At 45.7% G+C, this 25,094-nt stretch overlaps 3 protein-coding genes across 3 annotated transcripts in view; all 3 read left to right on the top strand.

Annotated features, from left to right (window-relative positions):
* The first annotated feature begins 307 nt into the window (after window positions 1-307).
* LOC101596269 (ornithine decarboxylase-like) lies at window positions 308-751 on the top strand. The gene has a single exon (XM_045139811.1). It carries the CDS (start codon window positions 308-310, stop codon window positions 749-751), a length of 444 nt encoding a protein of 147 aa, XP_044995746.1.
* A 209-nt stretch (window positions 752-960) lies between these two features.
* On the top strand, window positions 961-1,783 carry LOC123453251 (ornithine decarboxylase-like). The gene has a single exon (XM_045139812.1). It carries the CDS (start codon window positions 966-968, stop codon window positions 1,392-1,394), a length of 429 nt encoding a protein of 142 aa, XP_044995747.1. The 5' UTR covers window positions 961-965; the 3' UTR covers window positions 1,395-1,783.
* Window positions 1,784-13,406: 11,623 nt separating this feature from the next.
* The window catches only part of Slc2a3 (solute carrier family 2 member 3), an 86,760-nt gene continuing 75,072 nt past the window's right edge, over window positions 13,407-25,094 (top strand). The window contains exons 1-2 of the mRNA XM_045139727.1: window positions 13,407-13,421; window positions 14,683-14,753. Coding sequence (XP_044995662.1) covers window positions 14,733-14,753 — 21 coding nt within the window. The 5' untranslated portion in view covers window positions 13,407-13,421; window positions 14,683-14,732. The remainder of the gene's footprint in view (window positions 13,422-14,682; window positions 14,754-25,094) is intronic.

Here is a 25,094-nt window from a genome sequence, read left to right as displayed (position 1 = left end):
GCTAAGCCATCTTTCCAGTCCATGGAGACATTTTAAAGAAACATCTAAGGTGGTTAAGAGCTCTTGCTCGTGTCCATTTTATGCAGTCAAATGTAATGACAGCAAAACCACAGTGAACACCCTAGCTGCCAATGGGACAGGATTCAACTGTGCTAGCATAACTGAAATACAGTTGGTTCAGAGTCTTAGTGTACCTCCAGAGAGGATTATCTATGCAAATCCCTGTAAACAAATGTCTCAAATTAATTATGCTGCCAGTAATGGAGTCCAGATGATGGCTTGATAGTGGAGTTCATGAGTTGCCAGAATGCACCCAAAGGCAAAGTTGGTTTTGAGAATTGCCACTGGTTACAAAGCAGTCTGTTGTCTCAGTGTGAAATTTGCTGCCACACATAAAACCAGCAGACTTCTCTTGGAACACGCAAAAGAGCTAAATACAAATGTCATTGGTGTCAGCTTCCGTGTAGGGAATGACTGTATGGTCTTCTTCGTGCAAGCAGCATCTGATGCCTGCTGTGTCTTTGACACGGGAGCGGAGTTTGGTTTCCACATGTGTTTGCCTGACATTGGTGGATCTGAGGATGTGAAGCTTAAATTCGAAGAGATCACCAGTGCAATCAACCCAGCACTAGACAGGTACATTCCATCAGATTGTGGCGTGAGAATCACAGGGTTAGCTGAGCCAGGCAGATACTACATTGCATCAGCTTTCACAGTTGCAGTCAATATCATTGACAAAAAATTGTGCTGAAGGAGCAGACTGGCTGCAGTGATGAGGACGAATTGAATGGCTCAACCTCTGTGTATTACGTGAATGGGGGAGTACATGGATCATTCAGTTGCATCCTTTCTGATCATGCACATGCAGAGGCCCTGCTGCAGAGAAGACCCAAACCAGATGAAAGGTAACACTCCTCCAGCACTGGGGACCGAACTGAATGACCCAACCTCTGTGTATTACGTGAATGGTGGAGCACATGGATGGTTCAGTTGCATCCTTTATGATCACGCACATGCAGAGCACCTGCTGCAGAGGAGACCCAAACCAGACCAGAAGTAGCTCTCCTCCAGCACTGGGGACCTACAGTGATGGCCTTGATTGGATCTTTGAGCGCCGTAACCTGCCTGAAATGCATGTGGGAGATGGGATGCTCTTTGAACACCCGAGTGCCTACACTGCTTCTCCTCTCAGTGGATCTCAGAGACTATATCTATCACGTGATGTCACCACCAGCGTGGCAACTCAGGAAGCAAGTTCAGAAGCAGGCTTCCCGCCCGACGTGGAGGAGCAGGCTGGCAGCGCTCCGCTTGTGTCGTGTGCCCAGGAGAGGGGGACGGACGGTCACCTGGCAGCTGTGCTTCCACTCGCATCAGTGCGAAGATACTATTGCTGAGGCTGTCAACTACAAGTGTAGCTTGAGTTACGGGGCTTGGGGGCCGTTTAACTTAATGACTGCTGGTTGTGAAATGTCGTAAGAGCAGGGCTGGTATATGTGCAGCAGTGCCAAAGGCTAGGCGATAGGGTCACACGAAACTGTATTCAAATGGAAACTATTTGAATATTTGCTTTATATAGATTTTTATTCACTATTCAAACATACTAAAGTGTGCCCCTCAGCTGCTGAGCAAGCATTTGTAGCTTGTACAGTGGCAGAATGGACCTAAGGCTTAGTGTTGTAACCCATTTTGAAAATAAAGCATCTTAGCCGGGCGTGGTGGTGCACACCTTTAATCCCAGCACTCAGGAGGCAGAGGTAGAAGGATCACTGTGAGTTCAAGGCCACCCTGAGACTTCATAGTGAATTCCAGGTCAGCCGGGGCTAGAGTGAGACCCTACCTTGAAAAACGAAAAAAAAAAACCACCCAAAAAAGAAAATAAAGCATCTTGGAGCTGGAGAAATGGCTCAGTGGTTAAAGCACTTGCCTGCAAAGCCAAAGGACCAAAGGTTCAATTCCCCAGGACCCACATAGGCTAGATGCACAAGGTGGTGCATGCATGTGGAGTTACTTTGCAGTGGCTGGAGGCCCTGGTGCGCCCATTCTCTCCCTCTCTCTCATAAATAAAACTAAAATAAAATATTAAAGAAAATAAAGTATCTTGAAATAAATAAATTTTTTAAGAAAATAAAAAGAACATCCCCCTCCCTCACAGGGATAGACATGCATTCATAACCTGATGGTGAATATCAACAACTCATTGCGGAGGACCCTCAGTGGAATAGAGTCAGGGAGGGGGGGGGACATAGAATAACAGGAGGGGAACAGGACCAACACACAATTTGTTCATACTGTAAAGATCACTATTTGAAAAAAAAAAAAATTTTAAGGGCTGGAGAGATGGCTTAACAGTTAACATGCTTGCTTGCAAAGCCAAAGCACCCAGGTTTGATTCCTCAGGACCCATATAAGCCAGATGCACAAAATGGCACATGCATCTGCAGTTCGTTTGCAGTGGCTAGATGTCCTGGCGTGTCCTCTCTCTCTCTCTTTCTCTTCCTCTTTTTCTCTCAAGTAAAAAATAAAATATTTAAAACAAGAAAGAGAAAAATCTACTTTAATAAAAAATTTAGCTGGGTGTGGTGGCTCATGCCTTTAATCCCAACACTTGGGAGGCAGAAGTAGAACTGTCCTGAGTTCCAGGCCACCCTGAGGATACAGAGTGAATTCTAGGTCAGCCTGGGCTAGAGTGAGACACCTTCTCGAAAAAAAACAAGCAAAAAAAAAAAATATTTTAAAGAACAAAACCAAGAGCCAGGCGTGGTGCTGCACGCCTTTAATTCCAGCACTCAGGAGGCAGAGGTAGGTGGATCACTGTGAGTTTGAGGCACCCTGCAACTACAGAGTGAATTCCAGGTCAGCCTGGGCTAAAGTGAGACCCTACCTCGAAAAATAAAAAAACAAATTGGAGGTGAGGTTGGTATGAAGAATAAGTGTTACAGTTTTCCCGGGATAGGACTTCATTTTGCTATTCTTTATCAAGGCCACATAGTGGGATACAAAATAGGTGGAACTGCTGGACTGAACCAAACAAGAGTAAGGCAAATCCTAAATATGCCAGGCTTAGAATGTTAATTATTTATTTACAACTTCCATAATTGTAAACAATATCCCATGGTAATTCCCTCCCTCCTCCCACTTTCCCCTTTGAAATCCCACTCTTCATTATATTAGAATTTTTTTTAAGGTTCCTTTGCTGACTTAAAAAGCCTAAAAAAGGACAGGTGTGGTGGCGCACACCTTGAATCCCAGCACTTTGGAGGCAGAGGTAGGTGGATCAAGGCCACCCTGGGACTACATAGTGAATTCCAAGTCAGCCTGGACTAGAGTGAGACCCTACCTTGAAAAACAAAAACAAAAAGCCTAAAAAAGTATCACTTAAGTACTTGGGAGGAAAAATTTAAAAAAGCTGGGGAGATGGCTCAGCAATTAGGTTAAAGGCACTTGCTTAAACATTTGGATTAATTCAGCAGGAAATCAAAATGAATCTGCATCCCAAACTGGGAAGCTGTACACCTAGGAAAATGCTGGGGGGGGATTAATTTTAATTTTTTTAAAGATTTTAATTTATTTGAGAGTGACAGAGAGAGAAAGAGGCAGATAGAGAGGGAGAGAGAATGGGTGAGCCAGGGCTTCCAGCCACTGTAAATGAATTCCAGACGTGTGTGCTCCCTTGTGCATCTGGCTAGTGTGGGTCCTGGGTAATTGAGCCTCAAACCGGGGTTCTTAAGCTTCATAGGCAAGCACTTAACTGCTAAGCCATCTCTCCTGCCCTTATTTTGATTTTTCAATGTAGAGTCTCTATCCCAGGCTGACCTGGAACTCATTGTATAGTCTCAGGGTAGCCTCAAACTCATGGTGATCCTCCTACCCCCAAGTGCTGATATTAAAGGCCTGTGCCACCATGCCCAGCAATTTTTTTGTTTATTTTTATTTATTTATTTGACAGCGACAAACAGAGGAAGAGACAGCGAGAAAGAGAGGGGAAGAGAGAGAGGGAGAAAGAGAATGGGCATACCAGGGCCTCCAGCCACTGCAAACGAACTCCAGACGTGTGCGCCCCCTTGTGCATCTGGCTAATGTGGGTCCTGGGGAATTGAGCCTCAAACCAGGGTCCTTAGGCTTCACAGGCAAGTGCTTAACCGCTAAGCCATCTCTTCAGCCCTATTTTTATTTTTGAGATAGGGTCTCATGTAGTCCAAGCTGGTGTTGAGCTTGCTATGTAGTCAAGGATGATGGATTCTCATCCTCCTGCCTCTACTTGCCAAGTCCTTGGTTCACAGGCATGCACCACCATGCTAGGTTTATTCCATGCTGGGTACGAAACTCAAGACTTTTTATAAGCTAGGCAAGCACTGTACCAACTAAGTTACATCCCCAACCCCTACTTCTTTTTTTAATGATTGCAGGGTTCTTTTTAAAAAATATTTATTTATTTATTTATTTGAGAGAGATACAGAAATAGGTAGAGAGAATGGGTGTGCCAGGGCCTCCAGCCACTGCAAACCAACTCCTGATGCATGCACCCCCTTGTGCATCTGGCTTATGTGGGTTCTGGGGGGTCAAACCTGGGTCCTTTGGCTTCGCAGGCAAGTGCCTTAGTCCCTAAGCCATCTCTCCAGCCCCCTGCTTTTTTTTTTTTTTTTTTAAACACAGTAAGACTAAACAAAAAGCAAATTGCCCCTTGTGGTGGTTTGATTCAGGTGCCCCCCATAAACTTATGTGTTCTGAATGCTAGGTCCCCAGCAATTTGGGAATTGGATCCTCCTAGAGGCAGTGTATTGTGTGTGTGTGTGGGGGGGGGCTCATGGGTATTATAGCCAGATCCCCCTTGCCAGTGTTTGGCATACTCTCCCACTGCAATTGTCCACCCATTGCTTATTGCTTATGTCATCATTTTCCCATCATCAAGGAGCTTCCCCTTGACTGTAAGCCAAAATAAACCCTTCCCTACCACAAGCTGCTCTGCAAAGCTGACTGCAAAACCCTCAAAGTTACTTTCTTGGAATAATGGAAGTGACAGGGTGTGGTGGTTTGATTCAGGTGTCCCCCATAAAGTAAGGTTATCTGGATGTTAGGTTCCCCAGCTGATGGCCCCTGGAAATTAAAGCTTCCTGGAGGCGGTATGCTGTTGGGGGTAGGCTTGTGGGTATTATAGCCAGTTTCCCCATGCCAGTGTTTGGCACACTCTCCTGTTTCTGTTGTCCACCTGGTATTGGCCAGGAGGTGATGTCCACCCTCTGCTCATGCCATCATTTTCACCTGCTATCATGGAGCTTCCCCCTGAATCTCTAAACCAAAATAAATCTTTTTTCCCCAAAAGCTGCTCTTGGTGATTTATGCCGGCAATGTGAACCTGACTATAACAGTAATGTTGGTACCAGAGGAGTGGGATTGCTTCTAGACACCTGACTGTGTGGCTTTGGCCTTTTGGAGCTGATTTTCAAGAGGAATGTGGAAGGATTTGAAACCTTGGCCTAAGAGATACCTTGCAGTGCTGTAAGTACAGCTTGATGGACTATTCTGGTCAGAGTTGAAAGACCTTAATGCAGTAAGAACTATGGACTGTAAAGTTTGGCTTGTGAGGGTGAGAAAGAGCTTTGCCTGGACTGGGCTGGCAATTTGTGTGAGGCTTGCTGTTATGCCTGTGTCAGAACTTGTGCAGGGTTGCTTTGCGTAGAAATGGACTGCTGTGAGCAGAGGGATATGGCACAGAAAGAAATGAAATCTTTGTGCCTAAAATGCTGCCTGTTCACTTGCAGTTGTTTGAGAGATTACAGCCTTTGAGATTGGGGCAGCTGACCTGCACTGGGACAACAGGAGAATATAGACTCTTGATGGGGCCTGTCCTGTTTTTCAAAGTCTGCTTTATTCCCCCCACACCCCCCTGGATTAACAAATTGGCATCGTACCTGGTATTGTAGAGTTTAAGAAATGCAGGAAAGAGAGGGTCACTGAATTTGAAACAGTCTTGTGTTTTGGAAATAGCTATAGGCAGTGAGGCAGGTTTGCTGAATGCCTGCATGGAGACCCAGTGGGGATGCCAGGACCACGAGATGGCTGCTAAGGAAAGCTGCTGGACCCAGATGGAGTTTTCCAGGACTGTGAGTAGCCCAGCTGGAGGGGCAGAATTGGAATTCCAGAGACTTGCTGCTGGTTAGAATTATCGGACTTGGAGACTTGTCACTGACTAGTTGTTGGACTTGGAGCTACAGTTTGATGCTTACCCTACTTAAATCTTGAATTGGTTGAATATCCCTCTGCTATGCTCAGTGCAATCTTTTGCAATGAGTTTATTCTGTACCATCATGGTTTTGGGGGTGGGGATTTTTTGGTATTATGGCTCAGTTAAAATGTTTTCGACTATGGGGACTTTTAAAGTTGGATGCATGCATTGCATTTTGCATCATGTATATCTACCAGTTTATGGGGGCCAAGGGTGGAATGTGGTAGCTTGATTCAGGTGTCCCCCATAAACTTAGGTGTTCTGGTTCCCCATGTGGTGGCAATTGGAAATTAAAGCCTCCTGGAGGCAGTGTATTGTTGGGGTGGGTTTATGGATGTTATAGCCAGTTTCCCTATGACAGTGTTTGGCACACTTTCCTGTTCCTGTTGTTCACCTGATGGCCAGGCAGTGATGTCCACCCTCTGCTCATACCATCATTTTCTCCTGCCATCATGGAGCTTCCCCTTGAGTCTGTAAGCCAAAATAAATCCTTTTTACCCAAAAGCTGCTCTTGGTTGGGTGATTTATGCCAGCAATGTGAACCTGACTGCAATACAGGGCTAATTAAAAGAGGTCCTTGTATGGTGTGGTGGCATACATCTTTAATCCCAACACTACAGAGGCAGTGGTAGGTGGTTACACATGAGTGAGACTATACAGTGAATTCTAGGTTAGCCTGGGCTAAAATGAAACCCTACCTCGAACCAAAAAAGGGCTGGAGAGATGGGCTCAGCAGTTAAGACTCTTGCCAGCAAAGCCTAACAACCAAGGGTTGATTCCCCAGAATCCCCATAAAGCCAGATGCATAAAGTGGCACATGCTACTGGAGTTCATTCGCAGTGGTTAGAGGCTCTGGCATGCCTATGCTGTTTTCTTTCTCTGCCTGTAAATAAATAAATAAAAATTGAAAACAGAAGCCTTTAAAATTTTTAATTTTTTCTTATTTTAGAGTGAGTGAGTGAGAAAGAGAGAGAGAGAGAGAGAGAGAGAGAATTGGTATGCCAGGACCTCAGCCACTTCACTCAAACTCCAAGTGCTTGCACCATCTAGTGGGAATATGCAACCTTGCAATTGCCTCATGACTGTGGGTCTGGCTTACCTGGGATCTGGAGAGAACATGCATCCTTAGGCTTCCCAGGCAAGCGCCTTAACCACTAAACCATCTCTCCAGCCCTAAAAGTATTTTTAAAATATTTTATTTATTTGAAAGAGGAAGAGTAGGCACCCATCCACTGCAAACGAACTCCAGACGCATGTGCTGCCTTGTGCATCTGGCTTACGTGGGTCATGGGAATTAAACCTGGTCCTTTGGCTGTGTAGGCAAGTGCCCTAACTACTAAGTCATCTCTCCAGCCCTAAAAGAATTCTTTAAAAAAGAAAAAGAGAGGCCAGGTGTGGTGGTGCACACCTTTAATCTCAGCACTCTGGAGGCAGAGGTAGGATTGCAGCGAGTTCAAGACCTCCCTGAGACTACGTAGTGAATTCCAAGATAGCCTGGGCTAAAGCAAAACCCTACCTCAAAATACCAAAAAGAAAAAGAAAAAAATTAAAAAAAAAAAAGACAGCCTCAGGGCAGGAGAGATGCCTTAGTGGTTAAAGAACTTTCCTGAGAAGCCTAAGGACCCAGGTTCAATTCCCTAGGACCCATGTGAGCCAGATACACAAGGTGGCACATGTGTCTGAAGTTCGTTTGCAGTGGCTAGAGGTCCTGGCATGCCCATTCTCTCATCCTCTCTATCTGCCTCCCTCTGTCTCAAATGAAAAGTAAAAATAAAATAATAAATAAATAATAATAAAAAGATGGCCTCAGCTTGGTGTGGTGGCACATACCTTTAATTTGAGCACATGGGAAGCAGAGGTAGGAGCATCATCATGAGTTTGAGGCCATCCTGAGACTACACAGTGAATCCAGGTCAGCCTGGGCTATAGACTCTACCTTGAAAATAAAAAATGTATTCTACATCCAGTGAGTGAAAAATAAACCTGTCACACCTATGCCTGGTTATCCTAGGGAATGTGTTTTGTCGACACAATGGAGAAATCACCTATGCTGTGTTAATTATGAAATAATTGCTTCCCAGCATAAACACACACTTGGGCTCGAGATGAAGCTCAGTTGGTACAGAGCTTGCCTAGCATTCATGAAGCACTGCTTTTGTAGTTATCTTCTTGGTGCTACCTTAAACACCTGACCAAAAGCAGCATAGAGGAGGGATATAATTATTTTGGCTTACACTTTCAAGAGGCAGAGGTAGGAGGATCATCATGAGTTCAAGGCCACCCTGAGACTACATAGTGAATTTCAGGTCAGCGTGGACTACAGTGAGACCCTATTTGGAAAAACCAAGCCAAATAAATGAAGTATCCAGGGCTGGAGATATGGTGCAGCGGTTAAGGCACTGGCCTGAAAATCTGAACAACCAAAGGTCAATTCCCCTCTAGCTGTCTCCAGAACATATAAGCTTAAGGAGGACATCTGATTCAAACCACCATATCAGTAAAACTAGCTAGCCAGCAAATCCCGGAGATCCTCCTGTCTTGCCTTCCCAAAGCCTGACTGTTACGTGGGGACCTTTCCATGAGTGCCAAGGATCTGAACGCGGGTCCCCATGCTTACAGAGCAGGCATTTCATTAACTGAGCTATCTACCCAACCCAACACTCTTTTCCCTAACTCTCTTCCAAAGAAAGTACTTTGCATAAATTTTTTAAATATTTTATTTATTTCCAAGGAGATAGAGAGCAGAGAATAGGCATACCAGGGCATCTAGCCACTGAAAAAGAACTCCAGGTGAATGCACCACTTTGTGCATCTGGCTTTTACGTGCATACTGGGGAATCAAACCCAGGTTGCTAGGATTTACAGACAAATGCCCTACCTGCTGTGCTATCTCTCCAGCCCCTAATTTTTTTTTTTTTTTCCTTTGGTTTTTTTGAGGTAGGGTCTCCCTCTAACCCAGGCTCACTGCAATTCACTATGTAGCCTCAGAGTGGCCTTGAACTCATGGCAATACTCCTACCTCTGCTTCCCAAGTGCTGATATTAAAGGTTGGTGCCACTATGCCCAGCCTAAAAAAAATTATTATTAAAGAAACTACTTAGGGGCTGGAAAGGTGGCTTAACAATTAAGGCACTTGCCTGCAAAGCCTAAGGACCCAGGTTCGATTCCCCAGTACCCACATTAGCCAGATGCACAATATGGAACATGCATCTGGACTTCTTCTGCAGTGGCTAGATGCCCATTCTGTATCTCCCTTTTTGTTTGTTTGTTTGTTTTTCAAGGTAGGGTCTCATTCTAGGCCAGGCTGACCTGGAATTCACTATGTAGTCTCAGGGTGGCCTCCTACCTCTGCTGGGATTAAAGATGTGCGCCACCACACCCGGCCAAATAAAGTTTTTGTTTTTCAAGGTGGGGTCTCATTCTAGCTCAGGCTGACCTGAGTAGTAGTTTCACAGCGGCCCCGAACTCACAGCAATCCTACCTCTGCCTCCCTAATGCTGAGTTAAAAGTGTGTGCCACCAAGCCTAGCTCAAATAAAGTATTTTTTTTCCTGATTTTTTTCCAAGTTTATTTATTTATTTTATCTTTTCACAATTTTTATTAACATTTTCCATGATTATAAAAAATCATGGAAAATGTTAATAAAAACTAAAAAATAAAAAATAAATTTAGAAAAAGGGGGAAAAAAAGATTTTAAGAGAAAAAAAAATCCCATGGTAATACCCTCCCCATCCCTGCACTTTCCCCTTTGAAATTCCATTCTCCATCATATTACCTCCCCATCTCAATCATTCTACTTATATATATACAATACCAACCTATTAAGTTCCCTCCTCCCTTCCTTTATCTTCCCTTTATATTTCCTTTTTAACTTACTGGCCTCTGCTACTAAGTATTTTCCTTCTCACGCAGAAGCCCAATCATCTGTAGCTAGGATCCACATATGAGGGAGAACATTGGCGCCTGGCTTTCTGGGCCTGGGTTACCTCACTTAGTATAATCCTTTCCAGATCCATCCATTTTTCTGCAAATCTGAAAATTTAATTATTTATTAGAGACAGAGAAAAGGAGAGAGAGAGAGAGAATGGTATGCCAGGGCCTCTAGCCACTGCAAACGAACTCCAGACAGATGCGCCACCATATGCATCTGTCTTACTTGGGACCTGAAGAATCGAACCGAGGTCCTTAGGCTTCACAGGCATGTGCCTTAACTGCTAAGCCATCTCTCCAGCCCTAGAATGTAATTTTTTGATAGCATACATGTAATTTCTGTTGACTATATACTTAAGAGCAGAATTGTTGGGTAACATAGGGTAGGCCTGTGTTCTGTTTTGGTGCATACTGCCAGGTTTCCTAGTGTGTTGTTATTGAAACAGGGTCTCCTATAATCTAGGCTGTTTTCCAACTGGATTCATAGCCCAAGGATGGCCTTGAACTTCAGATGCTCCTCCCTCTAGCTCCTGAGTCCTAGGGTTATAGGCCTGTGGCATTACACTGGATTTATGCAGTGCTGGAGATGGAACCCAGGGCTTGGTGCATGCCATACAAGCACTGTACCAACTGAGCTACATCATCAGCCCTCCACAGGGGCTTTAACAGGTTGTCACTTTATACATCCATTAACAAATGTATGAACCTGGAACGACGTCTCATGCCTGTAATCCCAACATTTGGGAGGCTGAGGCAGCAGGACCACTGCAAGTTCTAGACCAGCCTAGGCTTCAGAGAAAGACACTGTTTCAAAAAGAAAACAAAAATGGGGGGGAGGGGTGAGCTGGAGAGATGGCTCAGCAGTTAACAGCACTTATTTGCAAAGCCTGACAACCTAGGTTAAATTTCCCAGTACCTATTTAAAGTGGTGCAGGCATCTGAAGTTCGATTGCAGTGGCAAGAAACCCTGGTGCACCCCTAGTCTCTCTCTGCCTGATTGTTCTCTTGTTCACTCTTAAAAAATCTTAAAAAGCCAAAAAACAAGCTGGGCATGGTGGCCCCTGCTTCTAATCCCAGCATCCAGGAGGCTGAAATAGGAGGATGGCTGTGAGTTCGAGACCAGCCAGGTACTACAGAATGGGTTCCAGGTCAGCCTGAGCTAGAGTGAGCCCCTCACTGAAAAACAAACCAACACCACCACCACCACCAGCAGCAGCAACAAACGACAAAAGACAATATATGAGGGTTCTTAGTATTTCCCCTTTCTTATTGTTTGACATTTCTTTTCCCTCCCTGACTCCCTCTTTCTTTTTCCAGCCATTCTGGTGGGTGGAGCCTACTAGTGTCTCATGAGGTTTTAATTTGAAGTTCTCTTGTGATTTGCTCTCAATTGCACACCTCTGTTTACTAGGACAGACTTTTGCGACATGTGATGCAGAGTTTTATTTAAAAAACAAAAAACGACCAGGGCGTGGTGGTGCACTCTTTAATCTCAGCACTCCATGAAGCAGAGGTCGGTGGATCACTGTGTGTTTGAGACCACCCTGAGACTACATAGTAAATTCCAGATCAGCCTGGGCTAGACAGGCCATACCTCAAAAAAACAAGCAAGCAAACAACAATACACACACATATACATATACACCAAAAAACGAAAATGGGGCTGGAGATGTGGCTTAGCGGGTAAGGCACTTCCCTGTGAAACCTAAGTACCCAGGTTCAGTTCACCAGGACCCACATAAGCCAGATGCACAAGGAGGTTTAGAGTTCGTTTGCAGTGGCTGGAGTGTTTGGTGCACCCATTCTCTCTATCTCAAGTTAAAAAAAAATTAAATTAAAAAAAAAAAAAGGAACAGGCTGGACAGATGGCTGTGCAGAGCCTAATGAGCAGAGACTGATTCCCCAGTAACCATGTAAACCCAGATGCACAAAGCGGCACATACATACGACGTCCTCTGCAGTGGCTGGAGGTCCTGGAGCGTCCATTCTCTCTGTCCATCTCTCTGCTTGCAATTAAATTAAATTTAAAAAAAAACCAAAACAACACCACCCTGCAAGCCTTTAATGCTAGCACTCAGGAGATAAGAGGTAGGGGCAACACCATGAGTTCGAGGCCAGCCTGACACTACATAGTGAATTACAGGTCAGCCTGGGCTAGAGTGAGACCCTACCTGAAAAAAAAAAAAAAAAAAAAAGGAAGCAGGAAAGGGGAAAGAGGAAAGGAAAGGAAAAAGGAAAAAGGAAAGGAAAGGAAGAGAGGGAAAGGGAGGGGAAGGGGAAGGGAGGAGAGGAGGAAAGAGGAGAGGAGAGGGACAGGAGAAGAGAAAAGAGGAGAGGAGAGGAGGGGAGAGGAGGAGAGGAGAGGAGAGGAGGGGAGGGGAGGGGAGGGGAAAGGAGAGGAGAGGAGGGGAGAGGAGGAGAGGAGAGAAGAGGGAGAGGAGAGGACAGGAGGAGAGGAGAGGAGAGGGGAGAGAGGAGAGGAGGAGAGGAGAGGGGAGGAGAGAGGAGAGGAGAGGAGAGGGAGAGGAGAAGAGAGGAGAGGGGGGGAGGGGAGGTGGAGAGGAGAGGGTGAGAAGAGGAAGGGAGAGGAGAGAAAAGGAGGAGAGGGGAGAGGAGAGGAGGAGAGCAAAGAGCAGAGATGCGAAGTGATGCGGTTCTAGCTATCAACTCCGGGCGGGCCGTGTTACCCCGCGGAGGCTCCCGGGCAGGCGTCCAGTGTCAGGTTTCGGTCAGACGCAGCCAGGAGGCGGCGGGCCTCGGTCAGGGCCGTGCGGGCGGCAGAGGCGGACCCGCGCCCTGCGCGCGAGGCACCTCGGGCGGCCCCGGCAGCGCTCGAGGCGGACGCGGGCGGCAGCGGCGGCGCGGCGCGGTGGTCGCGGGCGGCGGCCTGGGCGCCCGGAGGAGCGGCGGCCGGCGCGCAGGGCGAGGAGGCGGCCGCGCCGGGGCCACTCGCGACAGCGGCGGGGGCGTGCGTGGCTGCGTGCGGGGGCGTGCGTGGCTGTGTGCGGGGGCGTGCGTGGCTGCGTGCGGGGGCGTGCGAGGCTGCGTGCGTGGGCGTGCGTGGCTGCGTGCGGGGGCGTGCGGGCCGGCGGGGGGCGCCGCGGACGCCCGTCGCGTCCGGCCTGTCAACGGCCCCTTCGGAACGGCCCGCGGCGCCCAACGGCAGCGCTGCGGTCGCTGCGGCGCGGCGCGGCCCGGCGCACGGCGCGGGCGTGGGAGGTGGGCGGTTGGGCCGAGCGGGAGACGGCGGCCGCGGCCGGGACGCGCGGTGAGCGGCGCGGCGCGGCGGGGCGGACGGGCGCGGCGGGGCGGACGGGCGCGGCCGGACGTGCGCGCTGGGCACCGCGGCGGGCGCCCGGGGTCCCGCAGGGCGCCGGCCAGAGTCGGGCCCAGCCCTGGCCGGGTGCGAGGAGCATGCCCCGCCCCTCTGCACCTCAAGTTCCAGGGCCCAGGCGGACGGGGAAAAAGTAAATTTAAAATAGGGCGTGCACAGCAATCTTTCCGCAGTGGGAATGAGATCGTGCTAGACAGGAATGTCACAGCGCTGCATCCCCGGACCTTTTTTTTTTTGTCGTTGTGTTTTGTTTTTCCAGGTAGGGTCTCTCTCTAGCCCAGGCTGACCTGGAATTCACTGTGTAGTCTCAGGCTGGCATTGAACTTGCAGCAGTTCTCCTACCTCTGTCCCCCGAGTGCTGGAACTAAAGGCGTGTGCCACCATGCCAGGCTGAGTCACAATTTTGTGACAGCAAGTTCACTTAATTCAATCTGCTTATTTTGCAGATGAGAAGCTGCTAGTTGGTGACAAAGCAGTGACTGGATGCTATTCAACTGTCTCTCTTTTTTCTCCCCCAAATCCTTTATTTATTTATTTTTTTCCCCAAGATAGATTCTCACTGTAGCTCAGGCTGACCTGGAATTCACTATGTAGTCTCAGGGTAGCCTCGAACTCAGGGGGATTCTCCTACCTCTACCTCCCAAGTGCTGGGATTAAAGGCATGTGGCAACTTTTTTAATAATTAAGTATTTTTTTTTAATTTTTATTAACATTTTCCATGATTATAAAAATTATCCCATGGTAATCCTCTCCCTCCCCCCCACTTTCCCCTTTGAAATTCCATTCTCCATCATATTACCTCCCCATTTCAATCATTGTTAATTATTTGTTTGCAAGCACAGAGAGAATGGGTACACCGAGTCCTTTCGCCACTGCAAACAAATTCTAGATGCATATGTCTCTTTATGCATATGGCTTCATGTGGTTACTGGGGAATTGAACATGGACTATCAGGCTTTGCAAGCAAGTGTCTTTAACCACTGAGCCATCTCTTCCACCCAAAATTCTTAGCTTTAAAGTTCTTCTCCCAGCTGTTGATCAAGGATCCCAGAATTGAGTCAATGTAAGATACCATTAGAATTGTGTGAGTTCATCTTTCACTAGTAGAGTGGCCAAGTGGCTAAGTCACAGCCTCTTTTCCCAGGGAACTTACCTGAACAGAATGGATAACTAACACACTAATTACAACTTACAGGAAGCTGTCAATTGAATACTTGAAGAGTCATTTCTTAATACAATATAGAAATGGAGACCAGCAAGCAGAATGTGAGTACTAAGGATTGATGTAAGATTAATATCATATTGATTTGTCATTGTTATGTTGATAATCACAGTATTTAACATCTTTTCAAACTTTCTTGTCTAAGTAGTATAGGACAGATGTAAATAATAGTGGGAGAAGCTGTAACAGCCAATAAACTTAGTACATTTTCCCACATAAAGTAGTATGAAAGTACACAATAATTTTTTTCCTTTTTAAACACTTTTATTGACCATTCTTATACATTTACATAATGTACTTAGATCATAACCCCTTCAATTACTTTCTTTTGTCCCCTCCCCACCCTCTTCCACTGAACCTTTTTCTCCAACTAGAACTACTTCTATTTTGATGTTTTGTATTTTTTGTCCTTCTACATCAATGGTGACATGTTAATGGGCCCAGTGTTGTACAGGTATTAATGCTGTGAGGTTATAAACGTAACAGCCGTCTCCATCCAGAAGACAGCATTCCACAGCACTGTGTCCCATCCTTTGGCTCTTACATTCTTAACCCCCACCTCTTTTCCACTGTTCCCTAAACATTGGAGGGTATGATAAGAGATGTCTTATTTGGTGCTGAACATTCCTTGTCATATGGCAGCACATTGATCAGTTTTGAGTCTCCCGGGGAGTCCCCATCTGCAAAAAGAAGTTTCTTGATGTAAACTGACAGTGGCACTAGTCTGTGTGGATAAACATAGATATTTAGCAGGAAACGGATGGGTACAATGTCTCCATTTAGCCAAACAATAGGAGTAGCTTCCTCCCTAGGGCCCCTTGACCTGCCCAGTCATAAGCTTTTGACTAGGTTTTTGGTACCAGGCATGAATTCCCTCCCATAGAGGGGGACTCAAATTCAGAGACCAGTCACCCCCACCACAGTCATCCCATTATTGTACCAGGGGTCACATCTTGCCTCGCTGGTTCGCTGGGCAGCTCGCAGCATCCACAGCTGGTTAGGGCTTGTTGGTGACTTTTCCCCCTAGCAGCCTGTATAGCTCTTTCCAACACTGTAACAGCTAGTAAGTGGGAGAGGCTTAGTGCTAGCTTGATTTCTCAGTGTCCTACAGCAGAAGTATGTGGTGTCTTCAGCAATAGAGTTTTACCATTTAGTTTTGGTGGGCAACCAAGAACCTTGGCAATGTCCTTTATTGCTTTGGGAAGCTCAGGACCTCCTTGTGTAACCAGCGTTTTATGTGAGTGAGTCTAGGGATCTGAACTGGAGTACTTGGCAAGTGCTTCATTTCACTGTGCCACATCTCCAGCCCTCACAACAGTAATTTTTTATATTGTAGATCAGACTCTAGCGTGGAACTTGCAAAGCATTGTGGAAGAAAAGGTGCACAAAAGATAACTGAGTCATATTTAAGTCTTTAGTGGGGGTAGGATAGACACCCCCTAATGGTTAAATTACATGTTGCCACAAGTGAAGGGAATGATTTGAGTTTATATCTGCTCAGAATTTTCATATATTTCTTCTCTGGGAATTTACTGGTGTCTTGAGGGGCTTGCATCTTAGACTCTCAAATTTTTTCCTAAACATTTTAGCGGTCATGTTTAGGGAGGCAGTTCTAAAAGAAGAGTAACTGTTTTTACCACATTTTCTAAAAGATAGAACATTCATATGGAGATTGTTAGAGTGATTTTCCAGGGTTTCAAGATGTAGTTTATTTCATAGAGTGCTTGCATGAAGGCCTGGATTTTATCCTGAGCACTATAATCAGATGTGGTGGCACATTAGAGGCAAAAGGATCAGAAGTTGAAGGACATCTTGGGCTACATAGGGAGCTTGAATCCATCCTGGGTTACATGATGATGTTGGGGGCTGAGAAGATGGCTCAGCAATAAAGGTGCTTCCTTGCAAAGCCTCCTTATCCAGCTTGGATTTCGCGTGCCCATACACAAAAGTGCACATGTGTTTGGGGGTTGGAGAGATGGCTTAAAGGTTAAGTGCTTGCCTATGAAGCCTAAGGACCCTGGTTCAAGGCGCAATTCCCCAGGACTCACGTTTGCCAGATGCACAAGGGGGCGCATGCGTCTGGAGTTTGTTTACAGTGGCTGGAGGCTGTGGAGCACCATTCTCTCTCTGTTTTGCCCTCTCTCTCTGCCTCTTTCCCTCTCTCAATAAATAAATAAAAATAAAATATTTTTCTTAGCCAGGCGTGGTGGTGCATGTCTTTGATCCCAGGCAGAGGTAGGAGGATCGCCGTGAGTTCGAGGCCACCCTGAGACTCCATAGAGAATTCTAGGTCAGCCTGGGCCAGAGTGAGACCCTACCTCGAAAAACCAAAAAAAAAAAAGTGCACATGTGTCTGGAGTTCTTTTATAGTGGCAGATCCTGGTGTGCCCATCCTCTCTGTCTGACTCTCTCACAAGTAAATAAAAGAAAAAAATTTTCCCCCAGGCAGGGTCTCAGTCTAATATAGGCTGATCTTGAACTCATGACAATCTTCCTACCTCTGCCTCCCAAGTGTTGGGATTCAAGACATGCACCACCATGCCTGGCAATAAATAAATATATAATTTATATTGACAACTTCCATAATTGTGAACAATATCCCATGGTAATTTCCTCCCTCCCCTAAATAAATATATTTTTAAGGTGAGGCTGGATGTGGTGGTGCCCAGCACTGGGGAGGCAGAGGTAGGAGGGTCTCCTTGAATTTTAGGCTAGCCTGGGACTAAGTAGTGAGTTCCAGGTCAGTCTGGACTACAGTGACACCCTACCTTGAAACTCCCCCTCCCCCCAAAAAAAGAGCATTGGAAGGCTGGAGGATGGCTCAGTGGCTAAGGTGCTTGCCTGCAAAGCCAAAGGACCCAGGTTTGATTCCTCAAGACCCAGGTGCACAAGGGGGCGCACGCGCGGCTGGAATTCATTTGCAGTGGCTGGAGGCCCTGGCACGCCCATTCTCATTCATTTATTCTCTCTCTCACTCTCTCTCCCTCTTTCTCTGTCAAATAAATAAATAAATAAAAATAAAATATTTTTAAAAGGAAGAGCATTGGAGAGATGGCTCAGCAGTTAAGGCACTGGCCTGCAAAGCCTAAGGACCCAGGTTTGATTCCCCAGGACACACATAAAGCCAAATGCACAGTAGCATATCCATTTGAAGTTCTTTTGCACAGGCTGGAGCCCCAACACACTCATTTTCTCTTTCTCTCTTTGATATAAGACTGTCTCTCTCTCTCTCTCTCTCTCTCTACTTGCAAATAAATAAACAAAAAGAGAAAGAAAGCTGGGCATGGTGGCACATGCTGTTTATCCCAGCACTCAGGGGGCAGAGATAAGAGGCAGGAGGATTCCCCGCCCCCCCCATTTCAAATAAATAAAGTAAATCTTTTTTTTTTTTTTTTTTTAAAAAAAAAGAGGGTCTGGAGAGATGGCTTAGCAGTTAAGGCACTTGCCTGCAAAGCCTAAGGACCCAAGTTTGATTCTCTAGGTTCCATGTAAACCAGGTGCATATGGTGGCTCATGAGTCTGGAGTTAGTTTGCAATGGTGGCTAGAGCCCTAGCACACCCATTCTCTCTCTCCCCCCCCCCCGCTCCCTGCTGTCTGTAACAAATAAATATATAAAAATAAATAAATCTTTATCTTAAAAAAAAAAGAGCCCCATGAATTCAAGGCCACTCTGTGATTACGTAGCGAATTCCAGGTCAGCCTGGACTAGAATAAGACCTTACCTCAAAAAAAAAAAAAAAAAGAAAAAACGGAGTGACAGGCTAGATATGGTGGTGTCCACATTTAGTTACAATTCTCTGGAGGTTGAGGTACAAAGATCATTGTGAGTTCGAGGTTAGTCCAAGGCTAGAGTGAGTTCTAGGTCAGAACTGGACTTAGGGTGAGACTCAAAAAAAGAAAGAGACAGGAAGGGAGGGGAAAGGAAATGAGGGAGAGATATAGGTTTTGTAAGCCAGCATCTTTTAAAAAATATTTATTTGAGAGAAAGAGGAAGAGAGAGAGAGACAATGGGCACACTGTAAATGAACTCTAGATGCATGCACCACCTTGTGCATCTGGCTTACATGGGTCCTGGGGAATCAAACCAAGGTGCTTTGGCTTTGCATGCAAGTGCCTTAACCACTAAGCCAGCATCTTTAGCCTCTGAGCTGTCTCCCCAGCTTCAGATGGTGGGCATTAAAATATTTACTTTTTTTAAGTATTTATTTATTTATTGTGTGTGAGAGAGGGGGAGGAGGAGGGAATGTGGGCTAGAGGACAGTTTTTGGGTCAGTTTTGCCTTTCTACCTTGTTTGAAGAGAATCTCTGTTGTTCATTGCTCCCTTTATGAGCTTTGGGAAATTTTTCTATCTCAGTTTCCCTTGATTATTGAGATTATATGTAGTCTCAGGGTGGCCTTGAACTCACAGTGATCCACCTACCTCTGGTTTCTGAGTGCTGGAATTAAAGGCGAGCACCACTATGCCTGACTTGCCTTAGTTTCTTGAATGTTAGGATTGCAAGCATGAGTTATCATGCCTGACTTCCTTACTGTTTTTGTTTTCTTTCCAAGGCAGGATCTCACTGTAGCCCAGGTTTTCAGAGAACTCTCTGTAGCTCCAGGACTGGGGAGGGGCTGGTTTAGTTGGAGCAGGAGACAGTTAGCCTATCTTGTTTTTATAATTTTTTAATTTTTGGGTTTTGCAAGGTAGGGTCTCACTCTAGCTCAGGCTGACCTGGAATTCACTATGTAGTTTCAGGGTGGCCTCAAACTCACGGTGATCCTCCTATCTCTGCCTCCTTAGTGCTGGGATTAAAGGGGTGCACCACCACACCCGGCTTAAGTATTTTTATTTATTTGACAGAGAAAGAGGGAGAGCGAGCGAGTGAGAGAATGGGCATGCCAGGGCCTCCAGCTACTGCAGACAAACTCCAGACACATGTGACCCCTTGTGCATCTAGCTAACCTGGGTCCTGGGGAATCAAACCTGGGTCCTTTGGCTTTGCAGGCAAATGATTTAACTGCTAAACCATCCCTCCAGCCCAGTTAACCTATCTTAACCAGAGTGACACTGAGCTTGTACATATAGCAAATATGGCTGAGCTAGATTTGAAAAGTAGGAAAATGAAGAATTTCTATTGGTTTGCTTCTATTTTCTCAAAATAATAAATGAGACTATAGCTGGACATGGTGGCACATGCCTTTAATCCCAGCACTTGGGAGGCAGGGGTAGGAGGATCACAGAGAGTTCCAGGCCACCCTGAGACTACATAGTGAATTCCAGGTCAGCCTAGGCTACAGTGAAACCCTACCTCAAAAAATCAAATAAATAAATAAATAAAATTAGATTGTTATCTAAGAATGAAAATGGAAGACTCTGGAAGGGGACCAGGGATATAATTTAGTTGGTAGAGTACTTGCCTAATATGAACAAAAGCCCTGGTTGGAACCCCAGCACTCTGTAAGTGGGTGTGGTAGTGCATATCAGTGCTTTGGAGGTGGAGACAGGAGGATCAGAACTTCAGGGGCATCCTGGGACAGCCTGGAATACATGAGACCCTTCATCAAAACATGATGAAGCCTGGTATGGTGGCACACTTAGGATGCAGAGATAGGATTGCTGAGTTTGAGGCAAGCCTTAGAACTACAGGGTGAGTTCCAAAACACACACACACACACAGAGCCAGATGTGGTGGAGCGCACCTTTAATTCCAGCACTCGAGAGGTGGAGGTAGGAGGATTGCCATGAGTTTGAGGCCACTCTGAGACTATAGTGAATTCCAGGTTAGCCTGGGCTAGAGTGAAAACCTACCTCGAAAAACAAAAACAAAAACAAACAAACAAACAAAAATTCCAAGGGAAATAAACATGAAAAGACAGGCTGGGAAAGCGTTTCCCAAAGAGTTTGTTCTGCTGTGCCCAAGATCAGTTCTTTTGCCAAAATGCCTCCAAGGCCCCTTGCAAAATAGTATCCTTGGTGTTGCAAGACCTACCTGACAGCAGGCGGCACTGCATTCTTGAGGTTCACCTCTTAGAATGCTTATATGGCCTGGCAGGGAATTAGCCCTCGGATGGCTGAGGTATGACCAGTGTCATTTAGATTCCCTAGTCTTAGGAGGCAGAGCCCTAGGGTGAAGAGAACACCAGGAGAACTGATGGGGAGCGGTAAAAGGAAAAGCAGCTGCCCCAGAGTGAGGTATGGACTAGTGAGTTGTAGAATTAAAGACACCAAAAAGATACTATAAAACCAGAGATGGCTTCAGTGTCAAATCCTAGAATCCCAGATGTGTGCTGACTTGATCAGAGGTACAAAAGAAAAGAACTTCAGAGTGAAGGAATGCTTAAGATAGAAAATTTAGGAAAAAGGGGAAAATATCTTGTAGTGGGCACTTGGATCGTTTACAGATGAGAATCCACAAATGACTCACTGACCAGCGCAGTCCTCCTGAGCTTGTTAAACATATTAGTTCTCACTGAAGTGAGCCACAAATTGAAGCCAAAATCATATCACAGATGCTGTATTAGTCACCCTTTTGTCACTGACAAATGTCAGAAAATAACTTAAGAGAGGAAGGACTTAGTCTCATGATTCAGGGGCTTTAGTCCTTATCACTTGGCTCTTCTTTCTTTCTTTTTTTTTTTTCCTTGGCTTTTAAAGGTAGGGTCTTGCTTTAGCCCAGATTGAACTGGAAATTCACTGTGTAGTCTCAGGGTGGTCTTGAACTCATGGCAATCTTCCTACCTCTATCTCCTAAATGCTGCGATTAAAGGTGTGTGCCACCATGCCTGACTTTTTATTTATTGACAACATCCATAATTGTAGACAATAAACCATGATATTCCCTCTCCCCACCGCCACTTGCCCCGTCACAAATCCACTCTCCATCATATCCCATTCCCCTTTCAATTAGTCTCTCGCTTTTTGGGGGGAGGTCAGTTGAGGTAGGGTCTTGCTCTAGCTCAGGCTGACTTGGAAATCACTATGTAATCTCAGGCTGGTCTTGAGCTCACAGCGATCCTCGATCCTCCTATCTCTGCCTCCCAAATGCTGGGACTAAAGGTGTGTGCCACCACACTCGGCTTAATCTCTCTTTTATTTTGATATCATCATCTTCTCCTATTATGAGGGTCCTGTGTACCAGGCACTGGAAAATCATGGTTATCCAGGCCATTTTGTGTCTGGAAAACTGCATTGTAAGCAGTCCTACCCTTGTTTTGGCTCTTATATTCTTTCCCCCACCTCTTCAGCGATGGCCTTGGTGGGTGTGATGGAGATGATTGCATATTGAACAGCTCTCTGTCACTCTTCTCAGCACTGTGGTGCTTTTTGAGTCATCCCAGAGGTCACCACCATCTGAAAATAGAAGCTTCTCTATCCAAAAGTGAGAGTAAAGCCGGGCGTGGTGGCACATGCCTTTAATCCCAGCACTTGGGAGGCAGAGGTAGGAGGACCACTGTGAGTTCAAGGCCTCCCTGACACTACCTAGTTAATTCCAGGGCAGCCTGGGCTAGAGCTAGAACCTACCTCAAAAAAAAAAAAAAAAGTTAGAGTAGCATTAATACATGAGTATGAATATTAAGAGAAGCACTTACTGGACAGTTTGTTGAGCATAATATATGTATTTAGCCAGATACCAGCAGGTGTTACACCCCTAGGGCTCATGACCTACCATGGGTTTTCAGTACCAGGCATGTATTCCCTCCTGTGGAGCAGGCCTCCAGTCCAATTAGAGAGTGGTTGTTTTCCCCAAAACAGACATGCCACCACTGTGCCTGTAAGCTGGCTGGCCAAACTTAAGGCTTGCAGTGTTCACTGATGTTTATCTCCATTGATGATATTTGTCTCCCATAGTGCTGCATGCAGTGTATCTGTTTCCAGCTTTCTGTCAGCTGGTGTATAGGAAGGAGGTTTTCAGCTCAGCTCCAACTTGATTTCTCAGTGATCTTGCAGCCCAAGCATGTGCTTGCTCTACTCTTTCTAAACCAGGGTGTGGTGAGGCTGATTGTTACGGCTGGAAGCATGTGATGGAGAAAGGTGACTTACCTCATGGTGGACAGGAGGCAGAGACAGAAGAAGGGCCCAAAGACAGCACATATTCCTTCAAGGAATGCCTCCAAGTAGTCCCCAGCTCCTAGTCATTCCCCTAAAAGCCCCTAAGCTACTTAAGTCTTTAAAAACCTGAGCCTTTTGGGGAATACTTCATAACCAAAGTACAATAGGTACTTAAATAAGCTATTTTAATTAGTACCTGTGTTTGAAAAGAAGCTAAAGCAGCAGAGGAAAGGAGGAACCATGGAAAGGCAGACACTTACAGACTTGTGGCATTGGGTGAGGAAAAGAAGCCCTCAGGCAGCACAGAAAGAATAAGGGGAGGTGCAGTGGTCTTTGACACTCTGAGAATTTTTTTTTACTTTTTTCCCAAAATTATTTTCTAGAATTACGTAGCCCCCTCACACTTTGTGTGTGTGTGTGTGTGTGTGTGTATGTGTGTATGTGTGTGTGTGTGTGGAAGGGGAGTTGTTTTTTTCTTTTTCTTTTCCTTTTTCATTTTTTACAGTTTCCACTCTAGTTCAGGTGGGCCTGGAAGTCACTTTGTAGGCTACACTCAGCCAGATTTATTGGGTTAGATTTCTTCTTCCAGCATTGCAGATCCAGCCATAAGGGAAGCATTTATCAGAAAAGAAATAACTGAAACAGGCATAATTATCTGAAAATCCATGTTGAGATAGACTGCCTGGTATATAGGCTAAGAGGTACTGGAGTTCCCCAGGGAAAGGAAGGAAGACTCCTTCTGGGCAAATGGTGCTTCTTGGTTTCCTAAAGTAGGTGTGAAGAGGAGTGCTTGAAGGAAGGCCTGCCCTGGGGGTAGATACACGGCTGTGTGACCTCTGTGACTTTCCATACTGCTTTAGACTCAGTAGTGACCACTCCTACTTTACCACTGCACAGAGCTCTGCTGTGTATTAATCTTCACATTAATGCAACCCCTACTGGCATTTCATAGATATAAAGCCCTATTAAAGCACACCTTGGCCAAGGTCACACAGTTTGTGATTGGCCTTCCACCATAGTTTGAGTTCTTTTTAACATTTTATTTATTTGAAAGGGAGAAAGAAGCAGATAGAGAGAGGAAAAAATGGACACCTCAGGGCCTCTAAGCCTGCAAACAAACTCCAGATGCATATACCACCTTATGCATCTGGCTTACATGGGTACTGGGGAATCGAACCTGAGTCCTTTGGCTTTGCAGGCAAGTGCCTTAACCACTAAGCCATCTCTCCAGCCCCCTATTTTATTTATTTATTTATTTATTTGGTTTTTCGAGGTAGGGTCTCATTCTGCCTTAGACTGACCTGGAATTCACTCTGTATTCTCAGGGTGTCCTTGAAGTCTCAGCAATCCTTCTACCTCTGCCTCCCAAGTTCTGGGATGAAAGGTATGCACTACCACACCTGGATCTCCTCTAACTTTTTTTGTTTATTTGTTTTTTGTGGTAGGGCCTTTCTTTAGCCCAGACTTACCTGCAATTCACTATGTAGTCTTAGGGCTGCCTCAAACTTAGGGCAATCCACCTACCTGTGCCTCCCAAGTGCTGGTTAAAGGTACGTGCCATGATGCCCAGCCACAGTAATTTATTACTCTTGACTATTACTAGCAGATTTCCTTTAGTCATGCTTAATCCAGAATTAAGTATTTTTTCAGTGCTAAGACAGATGGACAGGGAGAAATAAACTAGGAATATGCTGAGTGACTAGACTTTTCACTCTAACCCAGGCTCACTTGAAACTCACTGTGTAGTCCAAACTGGCCTCAAACTCATAGAGTCATCTTACATTAGCCTCCCAAGTGCTGGGATAATAGGCATTAGCCATGATGCCCAGGGAGACTCTTTTTTTTTTATTTAGGATGTGGGTGGGGGGTGCTGGTGGTCAGAGGATAACTTTTAGCTCTCAGGTCTTCCCTTTCCACCTCACTGAGGCAGGATCTCCTTTACCACCGTGTTGACCAGAATATCTGATTTGTGAACTTCCTAGAAATTCTTCTCCAGGCTCTACCTCCTGAGATTACAGTAGCTGACCACAGCTTCTGGCTCTTTTATGTGGGATCTGGGAATCCAAACTCAGGTATTCAAGAGTTATGTAACGTTGCTCATCCTCTGAGCCATCTCCCCAGAATTAGGTTATGGGTAGTTTGTGTCTTCCTCAGGCTAAGCCTCATATTAGGTGCCTCCTTCATTTTGATTTCACTCATTCTTCTAAAATCTGTGTGGTGGAATCAAACATTAGCTACCTCTGTTTAAGATTGACAGATGGCTTAGTGGTTAAGGTGCTTGCTTACAAATCCTAAGTAACCCAGGTTTGATTCCTCAGTACCCATGTAAGCCAGATGAAAAGGTGGCACAT

Source organism: Jaculus jaculus, chromosome 23 (genome assembly GCF_020740685.1).
Source record: "Jaculus jaculus isolate mJacJac1 chromosome 23, mJacJac1.mat.Y.cur, whole genome shotgun sequence".
Taxonomy (NCBI): domain Eukaryota; kingdom Metazoa; phylum Chordata; class Mammalia; order Rodentia; family Dipodidae; genus Jaculus; species Jaculus jaculus.
The sequence above is the reverse complement of the archived record's forward strand: the minus strand, read 5'-3'. Positions and strand labels throughout refer to the sequence as shown.

Coding starts and splice junctions, on each gene's coding strand:
- LOC101596269 (XM_045139811.1), top strand. CDS start 308: ATGCACCCAAAGGCAAAGTTGGTTTTGAGAATTGCCACTGGTTACAAA.
- LOC123453251 (XM_045139812.1), top strand. CDS start 966: ATGGTGGAGCACATGGATGGTTCAGTTGCATCCTTTATGATCACGCAC.